The sequence below is a fragment of the Lepisosteus platostomus genome, chromosome 9 (genome assembly GCF_059453375.1).
Source record: "Lepisosteus platostomus isolate fLepPlt1 chromosome 9, fLepPlt1.hap1, whole genome shotgun sequence".
NCBI lineage: Eukaryota > Metazoa > Chordata > Actinopteri > Semionotiformes > Lepisosteidae > Lepisosteus > Lepisosteus platostomus.
Window position 1 is genome coordinate 40,551,590 of NC_142619.1, and position 17,516 is coordinate 40,569,105.

General features: G+C 34.7%; 1 protein-coding gene across 5 annotated transcripts in view; it reads left to right on the forward strand.

Annotated features, from left to right (window-relative positions):
* The window catches only part of LOC148655003 (bromodomain-containing protein 1-like), a 22,315-nt gene extending 6,109 nt beyond the window's left edge, over positions 1-16,206 (forward strand). For 2 of the 5 annotated variants that reach the window (XM_088645027.1, XM_088645028.1), the window contains exons 3-13: positions 75-231; positions 803-934; positions 1,816-1,944; positions 4,439-4,751; positions 6,603-6,860; positions 7,620-8,111; positions 8,474-8,600; positions 9,522-9,649; positions 10,336-10,445; positions 12,072-12,226; positions 14,822-16,206. In XM_088645027.1, coding sequence (XP_088501153.1) covers positions 75-231; positions 803-934; positions 1,816-1,944; positions 4,439-4,751; positions 6,603-6,860; positions 7,620-8,111; positions 8,474-8,600; positions 9,522-9,649; positions 10,336-10,445; positions 12,072-12,226; positions 14,822-15,005 — 2,185 coding nt within the window. In that variant the 3' untranslated portion in view covers positions 15,006-16,206. Of the gene's footprint in view, positions 1-74; positions 232-802; positions 935-1,815; positions 1,945-4,438; positions 4,752-6,602; positions 6,861-7,619; positions 8,112-8,473; positions 8,601-9,521; positions 9,650-10,292; positions 10,446-12,071; positions 12,227-14,821 lie in introns of those variants that run through there. The other 3 variants (XM_088645029.1, XM_088645033.1, XM_088645030.1) reach the window with 3 other exon arrangements.
* Positions 16,207-17,516: the final 1,310 nt, after the last annotated feature.

The window sequence follows — 17,516 nt, forward strand, 5'->3', positions numbered from 1 at the left end:
ACTTTCAAAACATCTCGCAACAGTAACACATACATTTCTGTAATATACAACTACTTATCCTGCTTTGTTTTTAGGTTAAACAAAATTCTCAATCAAGTTGCTGTTCAGAGAAAAAAGATTTTTATTGAACGCATATTGAATTACTGGACCTTGAAGAGGCAGTCCAGAAATGGTGTTCCCCTACTACGACGTTTACAATCAAACCTGCAGTCACAGAGAAATATTCAGCAGGTAAGCTCAGAAATTACTTTTTATTTCAACCCTCTCAATGAGTTATGTGATTGTATTCAGTATAATATAAAAAGCTTAGGTATAAAAATGTACTATGCTTAGAATGTTGTCCATTGTCCAATTATTATGAATAAAGAACTGATTAATTATGTGACATAATAGACCTCAGATGCAGACTGTACTTAAGGGAGAGTTTAAAGAACTCTGATTAGTGTTATAGAATTTATTTTGATGAACCTTAAAAACATCAAAGGGAGAGTTTTTGCTGATCTCGTGTATAACAGTCTTTATTCTGGATTACTTAATTTTAATATAAAATGGCACTATTTCAAGGTACTATTCAAGTTACAAGAGTAGGAACTATTCTTTACGTATATAGTGACTTATAGAATCATTTTTGTCTTAATTCTGAAATATTGTATTGTCTGTTGGGTATGCAGAAATGTATAAAGTTTGTTGTTCAGTACGTTTGAAAGGTGTTCAATAATGATTTTGATATGTCAAATGCTATTTGTTAAGTAAACTTTAATTTCTCAGTATAAAGTTTCCTTGTCATTGTTTTATTTCACAGAGAGAAAATGACGAAGAAAACCGTGTTTTGAAGGAACAATTAAAATACTGGCACAGGCTTCGTCATGACCTAGAGAGAGCTCGATTGTTGGTAGAATTGATTCGCAAGCGAGAAAAATTAAAAAGAGAAGAGGTATTTCAGAAATTAAACTGCACATTTGGAGTATCTGTTTAGTGTTCTCTAGCAGTGTTAACAAAATTGTGTATTTATTGCATCTATTTCTTTGCATTTACCAAATTAAAGATGCATTTTGGGAGGTAGAAGGAAAGTAGAACCAAAGAACACCAACAGCGCCTTGGCAAAATAACGTGACCCTTGCAGTTTTCACATTCACATTGTTTTGTATAAAGTTTGCAATCATGAAACTTTGAGTTAGTCCTAAATATTTGTTATATATAAAACTTACTTCACACATTCAGAGCTAGGAATATAAAAATGTAAATAGTTAAGCAATACGAAAGAAATGGGAAGGTTACTTATGATTGCATAAGTATTAAAACTCTTTGATGTAGCACACCTAAATTTAGGTGCAGAAAACTAGCTTAATAAGCCACATAAATAGTTGAGTTGTCTCTGTCTATGCATTAATAGTGGTTCCCATCAAACATGTTGGTGACTGCATCATGCCATGCGGAAGAATAGGCAAAAATTATTTACTGTACCATATTTTATACTCAGATGTCTTCAGTTTAAGCACTTAGGTTTTGAATAAAATACATTTTAAAAAATGTGCATCATTTTGTAATTTAAAAAATGAATACTGTAGGAAAGGGTCTGAATACTTGCAAAGCACTGTAAATGTTATAGTTGCTATGCTAGACTTAGTATTTGACAAGGCTTTTGCTGAACAATATGAATACCTCCAGTAGATATTTAACACAGTTGATCCATGTCTGTATTTTGTGGGAAGTTTAGTTTTTGTTACTTGTGGAGTTAAATGGGAAGTTCCTTCTGCAGTAGTTTACTATTTTTTGTTAACTTTTGATTTCATGTACTGTTTTGTTGTTAAACAGGTTAAAGTGCAACAGGTTGCTATGGAGCTACAACTGACGCCTTTTACAGTCCTCCTGCGTTCAGTTCTTGACCAGCTTCAAGAAAAGGATCCTGCTAAAATTTTTGCGCAGCCAGTAAGCCTTAAAGAGGTGTGTTGTTTAACTTTTATGTCATAGCTTAATTAAAAAGTGATTTTTAAGTAGGTATAAACAGATTACATTACAAATCACTTTGCAAGACTTGAGATTCTTTTCACAGTTGAATTTTGTTCATACTACCATATTTTGAGATAAGAAAAATGGTTTAAAGTATAAAACCGTAAAATTATTTTGATAAGGGATTAGTAAAATTTTTTCAAAATTAAATCTGAAAGGGGTCAACTTTAAAGGCTATTTTCTTTTAATCCTTAGTTAATAAAGTATATGAAACCATTTTATTGTCTGGTTTTATGCTCGGTGCTCCAGAATAAAAAATTTTCTTGGGAGCCGCTGGCTCCTAAAATGAAACATTTAGGAGCCAAATTACCTTTTTTTTTTTTAGTTGCCAAATTACAGAATGAAAACAGTTCATAATAACATGAAAAATACTTACTGTGTCCTCTGTTCTGTGCCTGTAGGTCTGTCCTCCTCTTTTATTGGCCGATTCTTCCCCTCCTCTATTGTCCCTGACCTCTGATGGCTGATTGGCCTTTTGTTCAGACTTTTAAACTATGTACTCTGTTAGAACATTAAAACTATATACAGTCACAAATGGAGTGTCTGCTCATCAGATTCTGAGCCAGTGTCTCTTGGCCATCCTGTATACTGAGACCTCCTCTTCCTCTTGTTTGAGCTGAGCCAGCGCTACACACAGGGCTCTGGATCAAACTGCTCAAGTGAAGGGCCTTCTGAGCTGATCCTGATTAAATCCTCCAATGTTGAGATATTAAGTGAATTGTGTGCTTTTGATTTTCTTCTGTTTTGTGCAGAAATGCCTCATTCACACTGTGCTGCTGATATGGCTAGCACAACCATGATCTGAACTAAATGCAAAACATTACTGAAAGCTGTACAGTAAGGCTCTTTTGTTAAGATGACCTCCCACAAACTATTGTAGGACATGTCTGCAAACTGGCCTTTGATGAGCAATCTCCACTGCCTTTGCAGCCCCACTTAGTGTTTGCGCTTTAAGTTTGTCTGCAATGCACCCAATAAACTCAAAACATGCAGTGTCGTAATCATATGTGTTTGATACATGTATTCTGTTCTTTATTAGCAAGATTTGGGAGGCATATTTTGTGAACGGTAATTCCTCGCGTGTGATCATGTAGGCTGCATTAAATTTCATTTTCAGTTCTTTAGTCTTTCTCAGCTGTTTTTTCACAGGCGTGAGACACAGCCCAGGCTCAAGGTGTCTGCCTTGGGGCACACTTCCCAATTACACAATCACGAGTATTTGTATGCTTCTGACTCTCCATGTTTTTTACCGTTTCTTTTGAAACGATTCGCCCATTTGAAATGATTTGCAGTTTTCCCTGCAACTCCCTGACCAGCTTTAGAACAAAAGTCTCAATACATCATTTGTTTAAAATGCTGGATTTTGACAGTTGTTCAGATGCATTGTCGTCCATACTTGTATTAAGTTCGCTGGATAAATTTTGAGGATCCATTGCAGTGGTTGAAGATCCACCGGAAGATGCATCAAACTCTTTAAAAAGTCTGTAATTTTACGCTTCGTCATAGTTAGCGGATCAGCTAGGGTGTGGAACGTTTGCAGTAGCCTGCGTTCTAGTGCCTAACATCTTAGCTTGCTGCCTTTTAACCAACAGTCACTGCTGTGTGCTATGATGAAGGGATGGAAAGGCGTGCGCTCTAAAGATGGAATTAAGTAACACCTCATAACCTGATGAAATTTGACCACACATCAACAGAAAATAAAGTTTTGGTGTCTGTTGCTAATGGTGACTAGATTTGAATTTATTGCCGCCATTTGCAGCCATTTCAGTCACAGTCTGGAGCCCTGATGCTGCAACTAAATTAATAACAAATGCATTTATAAATTGTTGCCTATTTCTTTGACCTTTTACTAGATTTGCTCAGAAAAAGACTTAATGTTATGTACAGTATATTTAAAATCACTGCAATCTAAACAAGTATAAGGTGATTGTAGTTTTTTAGTTTAGAAAAATTAGTTTGCTTCACTGACAAACAGCTAAGATTGGCCAAATGGGCTCCCGTTGTTTGCAGGCTTTCTTAGGGTTTAAATTAAACAGCTGCATAAAATTTACAACTGATAAGTGGGAGGAAGTAAATGAATATTTTACATTACTTACGAGTAGTGAATCCTCAATAAATGGAGGGTTTGTTTAAATGCTATTAATAAATTCAGTGTATACACTTATGATGCAAATGGTATGTTAGTTAAAACAAAAACAGTTACAGATCGGAGGAGGCTAATTGGTCCCAAAAGCTTGTCTGTCAGTGTCATCAACTGGCTGGACAACCAGTTGCATGCTCCCACAACCCTTTTAGTAGTCTCCTATTTTCACTTTTAAATTCACTTCCACTTAGTTTCCACTTTTATGTTTGTTCTGTTTTTCATTTTTAATTTGCAATACATTTGTATGTAGCTTGTTGACTGTTTTCATTTACTGTTGCCTTCCAGGTACCTGATTACTTGGACCATATTAAACACCCAATGGACTTCTCAACAATGAGAAAAAGAATTGAAGCTCAAGGATATAAAAACCTTGATGAATTTGAGGAGGATTTTAACCTTATCATTGAAAACTGCATGAAATACAATGCAAAGGACACAATATTTTACAGAGCAGCTGTACGTTTAAGAGACCAAGGAGGTGCTGTTCTGAGGCAAAGCCGTCGCGATGCTGATTGTATAGGGTTTGATTATGAAACAGGAATGCACTTGCCTGAACCACCAAAGATCGAACCACTACCACCATTTTCATGGGAAGACGGTAATGTTTACTTATCTTTTTACTAATTTTAATGGGTGTTTGGTCTTTTTATGGTTTTCATATGTGCTCATTTTAATAATTATAACTCCTTACATTCATGTAGCGCTTTTTAGGATACTACACTCAAAAGTGCTTTACAGGCAATGGGAACTCCTGTCACCCACCATCATTTAGCAGCACCCACCTAGATGATGCAACAGCACTCACCACACATCAACTATCAGCAAGGAGGAGAACAGAGTAATACAGCCAATTGATAGATGGGGATTATTAGGAGGCTTGGTAAAGGATGGAGGGGGGGGGATTGGGTCAGGACAGCAGGGTTAACACCCCTAATCTTTTCGAGAACCAACTTTGGATTTTTAATGACCACGGAGAGTCAGCACCTCAGTTTTGTCTCATCTGAAGGATGGCAACTTCTGCTCGCTATACTGGGGCATTAGGGCCCACACAGACCGTAGGATGAATGCTTTCTACTGGTCCCACTAACATCTTATCCAGTAGCAACCTTAGCTTTTCCTAGAAAGTCTCACATCCAGGTTCATGGCCAGGTTCACACCTGCGTGGCCTCTGTGGTAGTGTAACGGATGGTTTGTGTGGAAAAGTTTTTCTTGCAGCCTGTTCTATACAGTTTTTGTCCTAGAATGTTATGGTTACATTGATGCAAACAAACCTACACTTGGGTCTTATGGATTTGATCAAATATTTAATCAAACACACAAAATGTGGAAAAAAATGTCACAATCATAAGTTTTCAGTATGAAATTTGACATAATAAAAATGTCCTTAAGACAGTCCTGGCAGAATTGAAGTAGAAAAATGATTACCTTCATGAGAGTTCTGTCACTCTTTGCATAGCAGTTAACCAGCCTATGAAGGTTGGTCCGTTATGACAATGATATTGAGTTGGTCCCATAGATTTTTTTTTTACTCATGTCAGGAGAACAGGCTAGCTATGGCAAGATCTTGACATGGTGCTCTGTAATTTGTGCTAATGTACTTTCTTCTCTGTGAAATTTTGAAATTGCTCCCTATATAACACTTCTACCACTTGACTCAAACAAAGTGGTACTCAGCATGATGCTCAAGATGACCTCTCCACACACAAAGTTTATTCTACCAGGTCTGTCAAGGGCAAAACAGCATTCATCTGTGAGTAAAGCACTCCACCACTCTCAGCCCCCTTGAAAGATGTTGATTTTGGCTGTTAGCTTTGCCCCCGACAGCTTCCAAGTAGTAGAGGTTTTTCATCCTGACAGCAGAACTGCAGTCTTTCTATTGATGCATGGGATAATTCTTTCTGAAATTTCTTATGCTGTCCTGAGTGCAGTCTGAAAGCAATTACATAGATGTGTCAGACATGCAATGGTCCTAGGATGTGGCCTTCTTCTTACTGGAACATGTCATGTCCTTTACACTGTTTCTCTAAACTGTTCTGGTTGTTGAAGTAACACATCTCATTCTCCAGGCAACTTTTCAAAGACAGGACACATTCAGTTTTGCCAATAGCAACCTTCAGTTTTCCAGCACCACGTGGTTGAGTGGTGTGAACAGTTAGACTGTTCTTAAAACAGTGGATGAAAAGATTTTTAAACTGTGGTTGTTTAAATGGGTTCATAGCTCAAATGCCAATATTGATTTTAGCATTGTTTTATCTCAGGGAGCAATATAGTTTTGGTATACTATCTGCCTGCTGAAATGTAAATAACATTTTGTAAGTGCTCAATTAGCTGTTGATATAAAATGTTATAATATATTTTCTTTATGCATCAATATAATTTATGCTTAATCACGTGCGTGATAAAAGTGGGGAGCATCTTTGGTGAAATGTTTTTTTGCTTTGTTTCATAGTGGATCGGCTGCTAAATCCAGTAAACCGTGAGCACATGTCCCTAGAAGAACAGCTTAAGGAACTCCTTGAGAAACTCGACTTGACATGTGCTATGAAGTCAAGTGCATCTCGGAACAAACGAACCAAGTTATTAAAAAAGGAAATTGGTAACATTCGATATGAAATCAGCCTAAGGAGGACTCAGTCTGCTCAATTAGAACTGAGTAAATTATCTGTTGAAGAAATTCCATCTACAGGACAAAACACAGAAGAAGACGGTATGTATACATTTTCCAGTATTGCTAAAATTAAAAAATATGTAAATTGCAAAAATCATAAGCTGCGATTATAATGGTGCATGACTTCTGTTTATCTCAAATCCTCTCTTGATCTTTTGCCAAAACATTTTAAGAATCCCCTTGTAACTGGTGTTAGAACCAATATTTTTTTCATAAAAAACCGGTTGCAAATTATAAGTAACTTTTCAATTGGTGTGAGTTTGTTTTTTAAGACTGTGCCAATAAGTGAACTTGCATTTATTTCCAGAAAAACAAATATGAAAAGAATGTAATACTGGTATCTGTTGTTCTACTGAACTTTAGCTGTAAATTCTGCTTGACCTTAAAGTGGTGTGTTGCTTTCAAACACAAATGTGCATAAATCTTTCATTTAAATGACCTCATTGGACATTTAGACAATTTAAATGTGACAATTGTTTGGGGGATTTCCATTTGTTTTCCCAGTAATGGTTTGTAGCTCTTCTGAATATTATCTTGAGAAATTTACAAACCTTTTTTAGGAACTGATTCAAATTTATATGCTTGGACAACCTTACTTTCATTATGTAATTTAGACTGAAATATTATCAATATGGCAAATTGTTCAAGATTTTAACGATGGAATCAAGGAATTTATTTATATACATCCAATCAAGTTAAATTTTTGCTTGTGTACCAGAAAATAGTTAACGGTTCATTGCTTATTAGTCCATGTTACAACTTTTCATAATTTGCAGGTATTGTCATTTTGTTTTACAGGAGACAAGTCATTACCACCAAAGCTAGAACCATCTGACTCTTTGCCACCTCCTCTAAATTCCGACAGTAATTCAGAACCACCCACACTCAAACCAATTGAGCCTAGCCCTGAGAACAATAAATTGCATAAACGTGTTAAGTTTGACAATGAAATGTGTGGTATTTCTCCACCAAAGGACATATTAAATGGACATACTCCTGAACACTTGCTTGCAGAGAGTGATGTCAGTGTGGTGGCAACATCTACATTAGCAGAATCCTCAAGTGACGTCAACAGGCGAACATCCATACTTTTTCGAAAATCTAAAAGTGTAAGTCCGCAAAAACCTGGAAAAATCAGTGACGCACAGCCTAGTTCTCCACAGCTAGGAACCAAAACGTTTTTGTCTGTGGTTATTCCAAGATTGGAGACTCTTCTCCAGCCAAGGAAGAGGTCCAGAAGTGCATGTGGAGAAAGTGAAGAAGAGTCACCTGTGAAGCGCTTTGATACAGGTAAACCTACTCAAAGTTCAATTTTTGCGGTCTAAGCAACTTATAAAAACCTAGTATCTAGACACCAAATAATGTTCAGAATTTGTTAGCTGACAATCCCATTTTAGTTATTTGTTGCGATATTTATTTAGAGTTAATGTAAACTTTTAAATTGGTAAGGTGTGTGATTCCATTTACAGCTTAGTTGTAACTATATTGGTGTCTCAAATTATTCAAACAACTTATGAATTTGTTGTAATTGTTGTAATAAAAAATGGTTTTCCTTTAGTTTTCTTGCCCACTTAAAACCATCTCCAGTGTTATTGTTGTCAGATTTTAGATACTTAAACACAACCTAAGAAAAAAGTGTTCTGTTTTTTTAGGGCTTTCAAATGGTTTTGGGAATGAGGAACTCAAAGAACTCACTCCAGTCAGAAAACTTGAACCTCGGCGTAGATGTGCTTCCGAATCCAGCATATCTTCAAGTGGGAGTCTGTTATGCAATACAAGGTATTGTATTTGCTCATGTAGTTAGAAAGTTCTTCTAGAATACTATGCTGTTGCTTGTTTTTCTCTTTCTCAATTTATACGTTGGTATTCCTAAGTAATGGTCTTATAAGATCATTTTTAACTAAATAGGTCTAATTAGAACAAATTGCCTGAAGAGTACCTACTTATACCCATTTACAGAAGGATTATTCCATGTGAAATATCTTAAGGATACCTATTCAGGATTTGAATCCACAACTCTCCTATGGGACCCCAGGACCTAAACTGTTAGTCTGTGGTGCTGCTGCCCCTGGCATTATTATATGAAATTATATGAAACTTTCTGTTAAGGCATTGAAGGCCTTTCAAGGAAAAAATATCATTTTAATACTCTTTTGCTACTCACAATTTTAATCTTATAAGTTCTGATTAAGGCTTTAACAAGCATGTATAATTATTTGACCCAGAAGTTTAGGGGTACCAGTCCTGGTTTGTTCTAGCTGAGCTTGGAGTTGCGTAATTTAAGCCGTAATATAACGTACAATGGTTGTCACAATCAATGGACCATTTTTGAAACTGTGCTAAAAAAAACCCTGAAAAGGTGAATCTATTTAAGTAATCTATAAAAGGCGTACATGTACAGCTATTTTACTGGTGTTTCATCTCGTTCCTCCTCTCAGTAAATGTGTTCAGGCTTCAGAATGTGTATGGGTTGATAACTTTTAAAAATGCCATCTGAATGCTGCAAAAATATCCTGTTTGATTTGTTTTTTTAATTAGTAAACAATGATAAAAGCAATGTTTCATGTTAATACAAATAATCAGGTTTACTCGAGTAATTAAAGTCTTAAGAATGTGTGGGAGTTTTTCTTTTAATGCAGAATGCTCGAATGGTTTTTTATGGAAAATTCAGACACTAAAATAAATTCTATTAATGTCAAGTTTCAGCCTTCCCAAGTGTGGCAAAGGAAAACCTGCCCTTGTGCGGAGAAATACTATTGAAGACAAAAATGAGCTGATCGCTTGTATTGAAACTGGAAACTTTGCCAAAGCTGCAAGAATTGCAGCGGGTAGGTTAAATATTTGCTTTCAGATTTTTACCCAAAACCTTTGATCAGATTGCATCATTGGTAAGGAATCTTCAAAAAAAACTTTGGTTTAAAAGTTTGATGGTACAATTTTTTTAAGTATCGTTTGCTTTCGTATCATTTGATAGATATTCATGTTGGTTCTATTTTTTTCCTCTGGGAGTTTTATCATTTGAAATCAACAAATTTAGTGTTTTGCAGTGTCTAGGGAAGAAATGAATTTATTCTGTACATGTTGTTTTTTCAGGTTGACATTATGCTGTTAATTCATCATAGTAATATTCTTGACTGTTTACACTGATATTATTAAAGATGTTCCTTACATTATATTACCAAGGTGCCAGTTGATATTGCAGGACCTGAAATGACTTGAAGGCAACATTTGCTCACCCATGACAAAGTATGGACTGTAAAATGAACACTGATTGCGTTGAACATGGATGGTTTTTGCGAAATAGTGTTGCTACATTGATAGTCATTTGGTTTATAGGTTATTAGTTTTGACATTTTCTGTGCATCAAGCAAAGTGTGGTGAATCACTGAGGTTTCTACTTGTGTAAATGAAGTGTTATTACTGTTCTGTCTTTATAAGCATAGCTTGGAAGAACTTTGCTCTGTATTTCAGTGAACTCCTCATAATTTGATTATCGTTATTCCTGCTCTCATAGAAGTTGGCAACAGCAATATATGGATGCCTGCTAATGCTGCATCAGTTGTTCTGGAGCCATTAAAACTAGTTTGGGCAAAGTGTAGTGGATATCCATCGTATCCTGCCCTGGTAAGTTAACTTGCATTTTTCTACTTTCTGTTAAGAATATATTTTATTGCTACTACTGTAGATATGAATTAAAGCTTTATTATATATCTAAGGTCCATATAGTCATGTTTTTCTTTTTTTAGTCTGTGTAACTTAACTCTCATTGTATGATATTGAATGAAGTCTTTATCCTTTAGGTTTTTATACTTACTGTTAATTGGATAAAATCAAATCAAATGTATCAAATTTAGATTCACTTGTTTTACTTTTAGAGTGAATCTAAATCTTACTTGAGATTCGGTAGTTCTATAACTACCATTAATTACAGCATTTAATAATTTAGTGTTTTAGCATTATAGCAAGAATTTGTATATATGCATAGCCATTACTAAAGATAATGAGATGTTTTAATTCTAAAATATTGTTGACAAAATGCCCAATGTATTTATTGGTCTTTTTCTAAGCAGTTCTTTTTCTGCATGCTAGTAGTAGCTTTTGATAGCCATTTAACAATGGTAAATTCAAGACACCTCTTGGACAAGGGTACAGTGATTTCTATTTTTTTTAAACGAGGCTACAAAATAGAGCATAATTGTTTTAGCTAATCATCAGGAGTACTGCACTGAAGGCTGTAGTCAAGGCGAAAATACTGAGAACTGTTTCTTAATTATAGTATTTGCTTTTGAAATCCAATACCAAACAATCTGCTATTATATTTTAATTCTGATATGCTTTGAAAATGAACTTCTGAAAATTGTTGAAAATTTATACTAGAATCAATAAGGGCTGTTTTTTGGTCACAATTTGATTGAAGGTGAACTACACGACTAAATGAACATTTATGTCAGGTTCACGTGTTAATCAAAATCTTGTGATCACGGAAAGGTATGCCTTTATTACTGTTCAGTGACAGTTATAATAAGGTGCCTTACCAAATTCACACGTTTTGAATAATGCCACAAGGATACGTTTAAAATGAAGAACTCTCCCCAAAACATAATGCATTAGTGCTGTCCTACCATGTCTTTCAACAAGCGTTTTGTAACTTTAAAACATTACAGCATATTTTATGTAATTTGGAAAAGTAAGTCGCAAAAATAGCTTAATGGAAAACATCAAAAGAATTTAGGCCTTTATTGAAGTTGTTTATTCCAAGTAGTTATATAGGGCGAGAAACCTTATAATTGGCAAATACCAGCCCTCTGTGTTGCCTCATACCTTGTATAGTGGTCACAATAGTTATTGATATGGCAATAATTGGAGCTTCAGTGGTGGCAGCTTATTTCCATTGTAGCCACACAGTAACATTAGCTCACAGTACGTGGTAAAATAGTTTTTGTAAGAGCTTTTCTCTAATTGTTAACAAGGAAGCTTAAACATTTTATTTTCTTTTTAAACTGAAATCACTGTAGCCTATAATCAACCTATGATCAGTGTATTTTAATATTAGGTCTTTTTTGATCTCCTGTGTATCTAGCTGTTTTAGTGGTGCCCAGATGTTAAACCTAGACTTCATGGTGTAGGGGTTTACAGTGAAACAAAATTGCCTTCTTTTGGTACACCTTATTAGTAGTAAATGTGCATCAATTAAGAATCTTGTATATTGCCGAGATATATATGTGTACATCTTTCTTCTTTCTGTTGTAGATAATAGACCCCAAAATGCCAAGAGTTGGTTGTCATCATAATGGGGTATCAATACCAATACCACCTATGGATGTCCTTAAAATAGGCGAACAAATGCAGTTTAAGTCTGGAGAGAAACTTTTTCTTGTTCTCTTTTTTGACAACAAAAGGAGCTGGTAAGAAACATTGTCTTTCTGTAGTGTAGTAATTTTAATATGTATGTATATCTAAGTATTCCATAAGAACATTTCTTTAATTCACTTACACTTATAATTATACACGTTAAATTAAATGTTTGTCCAGTTTACATACATTCTTTACAAAATGGGGTTTTCTTAAAACTGTTTTGATGGTAGATTAATATCATCCTGTACTGCAAAATAAATGCTGACTTTCTCTTTTGTCAATGTCAGCTGTGAGCAAGTTTCCAAAAAATTTATGTAGCTTTCAAATAAGAATGATGCTGATTTATCTAAAATACAAGATATTAACAGAGTCGGTGTAAGTAATCTGGATATGACACTTATTCTGACCTTAAGTTCACACAAGCTCTAAACGAGGTTTGATTTACAAAAAGTGGTGGAGGTGTGCAATGGTGAGTTAAATTTGTGAATTATGCACCAATTATGCATCGCAGGTGTGGAGGACTTATTATTTATCATAGTTCCCTTATACATCTACCTAATTTTGCCTCCGTTATGGACTCCCTGGTAAAAAAGTGGTTGGTCCTTCAGCCTGCACCTCCACTTGAACCTTGTTGTCATCACCAGAGTTCCAACCTTCAAGATCCTCTCATTTGGCCAAACAGATGACTATATAGTGGTGTGAAATTGAGACTGTAAGGTAAGTGGGGTAGCATTTCAAAAACTGAGTTCCACAGTACCCTGTAGCCCTCACTTTTTATGGATGTGCATTGATCTTGTTGCAATATGTCAGCACTTTTGAGTGCTCTCCAGCCATTCATTCATATTTCTGAGCTTCAGTGTCATCTGCAGAAGTGTAGTGTATGTTGCTTTTGTTACTGTTTCAAGGTGGTGATGGCAACAGAACTGCTCTCTGCTTTGTATTGTTGGAGAAGATGGCATATTCACAAATGTCTGTGATCCTGCTACATTGCACTCACTGTGTCATTATGCAGCATAATGGTGTGTGCCCACAAATTTTGCGAGGGCTACAGTACTAAAATGAGCTTGGTTTTGAACTGTTACCTTACCCACCTTAGAGTCCAGGTGCAGTATTTGTAAGTCCTTTACTGTTTGTCTACTTAAAGTAATTCTCCACTAAGTAATTCATTTGTTTTGATATCCTTGAGTGCTCTACTTAATTTAGTAGAGAACTCAGAAGCTGCTCTAAGCTGCTAAAGTACCACAGAAGTTGACTCCAGGCACTCAGATTGTATTGTTTCAAGCTTAAAACTGGGAAGAAAAAGATTATCTCTGAATCGAAGATAAATATAATTTTTTAGCTGAAAAAAACATTAAATACTGACCCGACAGAAGGATTACCAGACATCACAGTAACTAAGATCATCTCATAATCAAAATTTTCCCCAATATTGAAACCTAAAAGTGCAAAATTATTTCTGTGCGCCTTATCTTTTTAATTTGTAGCCTCTAACTAAATCACATATTAAGTAGTGTACTTGAAATAATATTCCAGGATTCTACATCTTGAAAAAGAATTCTACAAAAACAGAAACATTTGAATGTGCTGTTTTATGTGTCTTCATAAATGCAGGAGCCGTAGGTTTTGGCAGCATGTAAAATGAGTACTGTTCATCTGTTTGTTAAACTGGAAGATATTTAGTTTTGAAAAAGAATTTTTGGAAACAGTAGGATAAACTGCTTCATATAAGATCACACAAATAATTGACAGTATGCTGTTCTAATTTACTCCATCAAGAACAGCATCATTTCCCCTTTTTAATGAGAATAACATAACTTTTCCAGATGTATCACAATGGGTAGAGTTTTTTTCATGTATAGTACATTTATACAAAGCATACAGTAATACATTTTTATATAAAATATATCATATTGAAGGATGTGATCATAGGTTAAGATTACATATGATGATTTGGGAAAATACAGTTTATATAAATGAAAATTTATTATTCTTATTTCAGGAAAGATAATAGTCTTGTTTGAACACACATTTATGTTCATGCATCTATGTGTACATGACCATATCTCACAAAAGTGGATGATAATCTCTGATTTTACTAAGGAAGTGGCTAGTGGTTGGAACTTCAGTGACAAGGAGGGTAAAATAGATTAGGAAAGACACTGGGGGCCAACATTTTATAAATGAGGGCATCCATAATCTTGTGAAAGTGTCATAACCGGCTTCGTCTGCAAGTGGCCTATGCCAGTCATTTTCCTCAGGTTGAAGTATATTGGTGAATAACATTTCCTCTGACCCTCAAACAAAATAGTATGTATCAGAGTTCTTTTTCACATTAGCTTTAGCTTTCCAGTTGATTTCAAATTCATTTTTTAGTTTTCAGTGTAAAGTTTTGCGATTGTAAACTTTTTATATGTAGCGGTCTTTACTGGACTAATTATTTACAATTTAATTTGATAAAATCTTTTCAAGTCCATTTCATAACTGGTTTTGGAGCTGGTCATTTCTCTATAAAAGGGGAAAAAACAAAATGGCCAGCTTTGACGAGGTCTCTAAATGTGTCAAAACGTCATTCTGCTGTGTTGTTCCAGTGAGAAATTACTGTACCTTGAAATAGTAGTTCTTAACTAATAATTTAATTTTACCAGGCAATGGCTTCCTAAATCAAAAATGGTCCCTCTTGGAATTGACAAGACCATCGACAAGATCAAAATGATGGAGGGCCGAACCTCAAGTATTCGAAAAGCTGTAAGGACTGCCTTTGATCGAGCTATGAATCATCTGAGTAGAGTGCAGGGGGAACCAGTTAGTGATTTTAGTGATGTCGATTAAAGTGGTGCTAACCTAATATTAAACCTGCCTCATTTGGTCTTCTGCTTTATTGAGCTGAATGCTGTTTACTTGACGAATGTGCTAGAGTATATACTGGTATTTCTCGATTATTGTATTCAATAACTGCTCTGTCATGAGTAGTTGATTCAGATACTCACTGCTATACATAATGGTAACATTTCCCATCACTCTGTAGCAAAAAGCTTTTTGCTTGATTTCTGGATATTATATATTTAAAAGTGTAAATATGTATATTGCTTGAAGCTTTAACTTATTATGTAGATTTTTTAAATGGTACAGTACCTTGCTTTTCTTAATATTTATAACTTCACATATTGTACAGTAGCACTATTATGTGGTCTTTACTGGTGCTATATATGTTGTAAAACCCTAGTTTATAAGTTAAGGACTGAAATAGGGCTATAACACAGTGTGATTTCAGTAACTTGTTTTAATCTTCTGTTTTAAGTTATTGAAGTTTATCTACATAAGCTTCCCCACATAGCATTAATGTTTTTTTATATATAAAGTAGAATGTTTTTTATGAGAATTTTAGTATTTTTTGTTGTGTACATATTTATACAAATCTATATATCTGTAAAATTCACATGCTTAACTGGGAAAGCTTTAGTAGATATGGAAACCTGAAGTGCATCGTTTTCATGACACCAAAAAGTTTGCTGCCCAGATTTTTTTTTACTGATATGCTTTCTGTAAAGTATTTCATAAACTGTTTTGCTTCCTTTTTTTATACAACTTGTTTTATTTGTGTGTGCGCTACTGGGACCTGTATTTTAGAGTTTGGGGTGTGCCTGATGGTTTTATTTATTGTAAAAGTATATGCATTACTTTATATGAAAACTGAGCAATTGGAAGTGTTAAAATGTTGTAGGCACATTATGAGGTAGTTTAGGTGAAATGTTGGGATTTTCATGTATGCATCACTGTGTTAATAAGATTTTCATATCCAGTGGTTTTTGACAGTTGATCTGTAGAATTTGTGATATGTGTTCATTTATTAGGAAACTGGGTAGCGATAGACCTTTGGAATACATTTTGTATGGTATATGTTATGTACATAGAATTAGTATCATATTTTTATTCTGGGGACAAAAAAGCATTAGGTAAAGATGTTATGGGAGGGTTTCCAGTACTGCATTTTTTTACTTTAAAAATAAAAACTGATTTGATTCACTTCTAATGCAGTCTTTTTTCTATTTCTGGTGTTTTTTATTTTCTGTATGATGTTCTGTGTATTTTCTAATATGATCCCTACTTTGAAGTGGTAAACGTACCAGACTAGGTAAGGCTTTTTTTCTAATTTATTCTTAAAACTTAATATTCTGAAGAGGTGACTGTCCAAAGTCATATAACGTGTTCAGGTGGGAAAAAAAGTGTTCTACATTAATAATTACTAGGCTGACACATTCATTCAAAGCTGCATACATATGTCTCCATATTTTGTACTTGTTTATTCAGCTGGACATTTTACTGAAGTAATCTTAGTGAAGGCACAACAGTTATGCCCCATCTGGAATGTTGAATCTATGAGTCTTGAAGGTCTCAGAGCCCTATGCACTTCTTCACAGTGTTGTTTTATAGCTTAGAATCCAAACATTACAGAGAGCTCTCTGCCTTTGTATGTTTTTATTTGCGATTACTCTTATCTTACTTTTGACATTGATCTCTCAACATTTCCTTTTTTAAGTGCAGAAAACGTTTACTGCATATAGCTATCTCAGCAGAGTCAAAGATTAAAATGATCTGGTTCTGTGATTTGTTTGGCGATATCAAATGCAACCCCCAGATGGCACTATTATACTGCACACTTAATTGAGCTTGTTGGTATAACTATAGCAAAACAGACGTTAATGGGTGAATTCTTGTGTAAATATACATTATTTGGTGCAGTTACTTCTAAAACAATAGTTAATTGTGTGTACAATTGTAAAAAAATATGGAAAGTGAATACTGACAACAATAGCTGACTGGTTTGGACTTGGACAATGTATTTAATTGCACTTTTTCCTATTGATTAACACAACATTCCATAATGTCAAAGTGAAAAAAAATAATTGATTATTTTACCTGCAATACAATCATATTATCTAGCAATCTAATCATCTATTCCCAAATTACTGAAAAAATACTGTCAGTTTTTTTTAAATTATCCATTTAAAATTGTCCAATTGAGACTTAATGTTTTTGCTCTAGACAGTTTTTGACCAAATGGGTTAAGCAATGGGTTGGTGCCCCATCCAGGATATATTGATCCTTGCAACTATTCTCTGCCTGTTTAGGCCCACGTCAATTCTATATTTGACTGTGTAGTTATTGAAAATGCTAGGATCAATTAAAGATAATTCTAGTTTTGATCACAAAATTCATAGTTTGTAGTAGGCTATAATTACAAGCATTGCTAATACAGAAACCTAAAACTTCAAAACAAACTAAAAAAAAAAACAGGTCAGCTGGTTACATTTGCATTAAAAAGTCAAGGATGTAACAAGT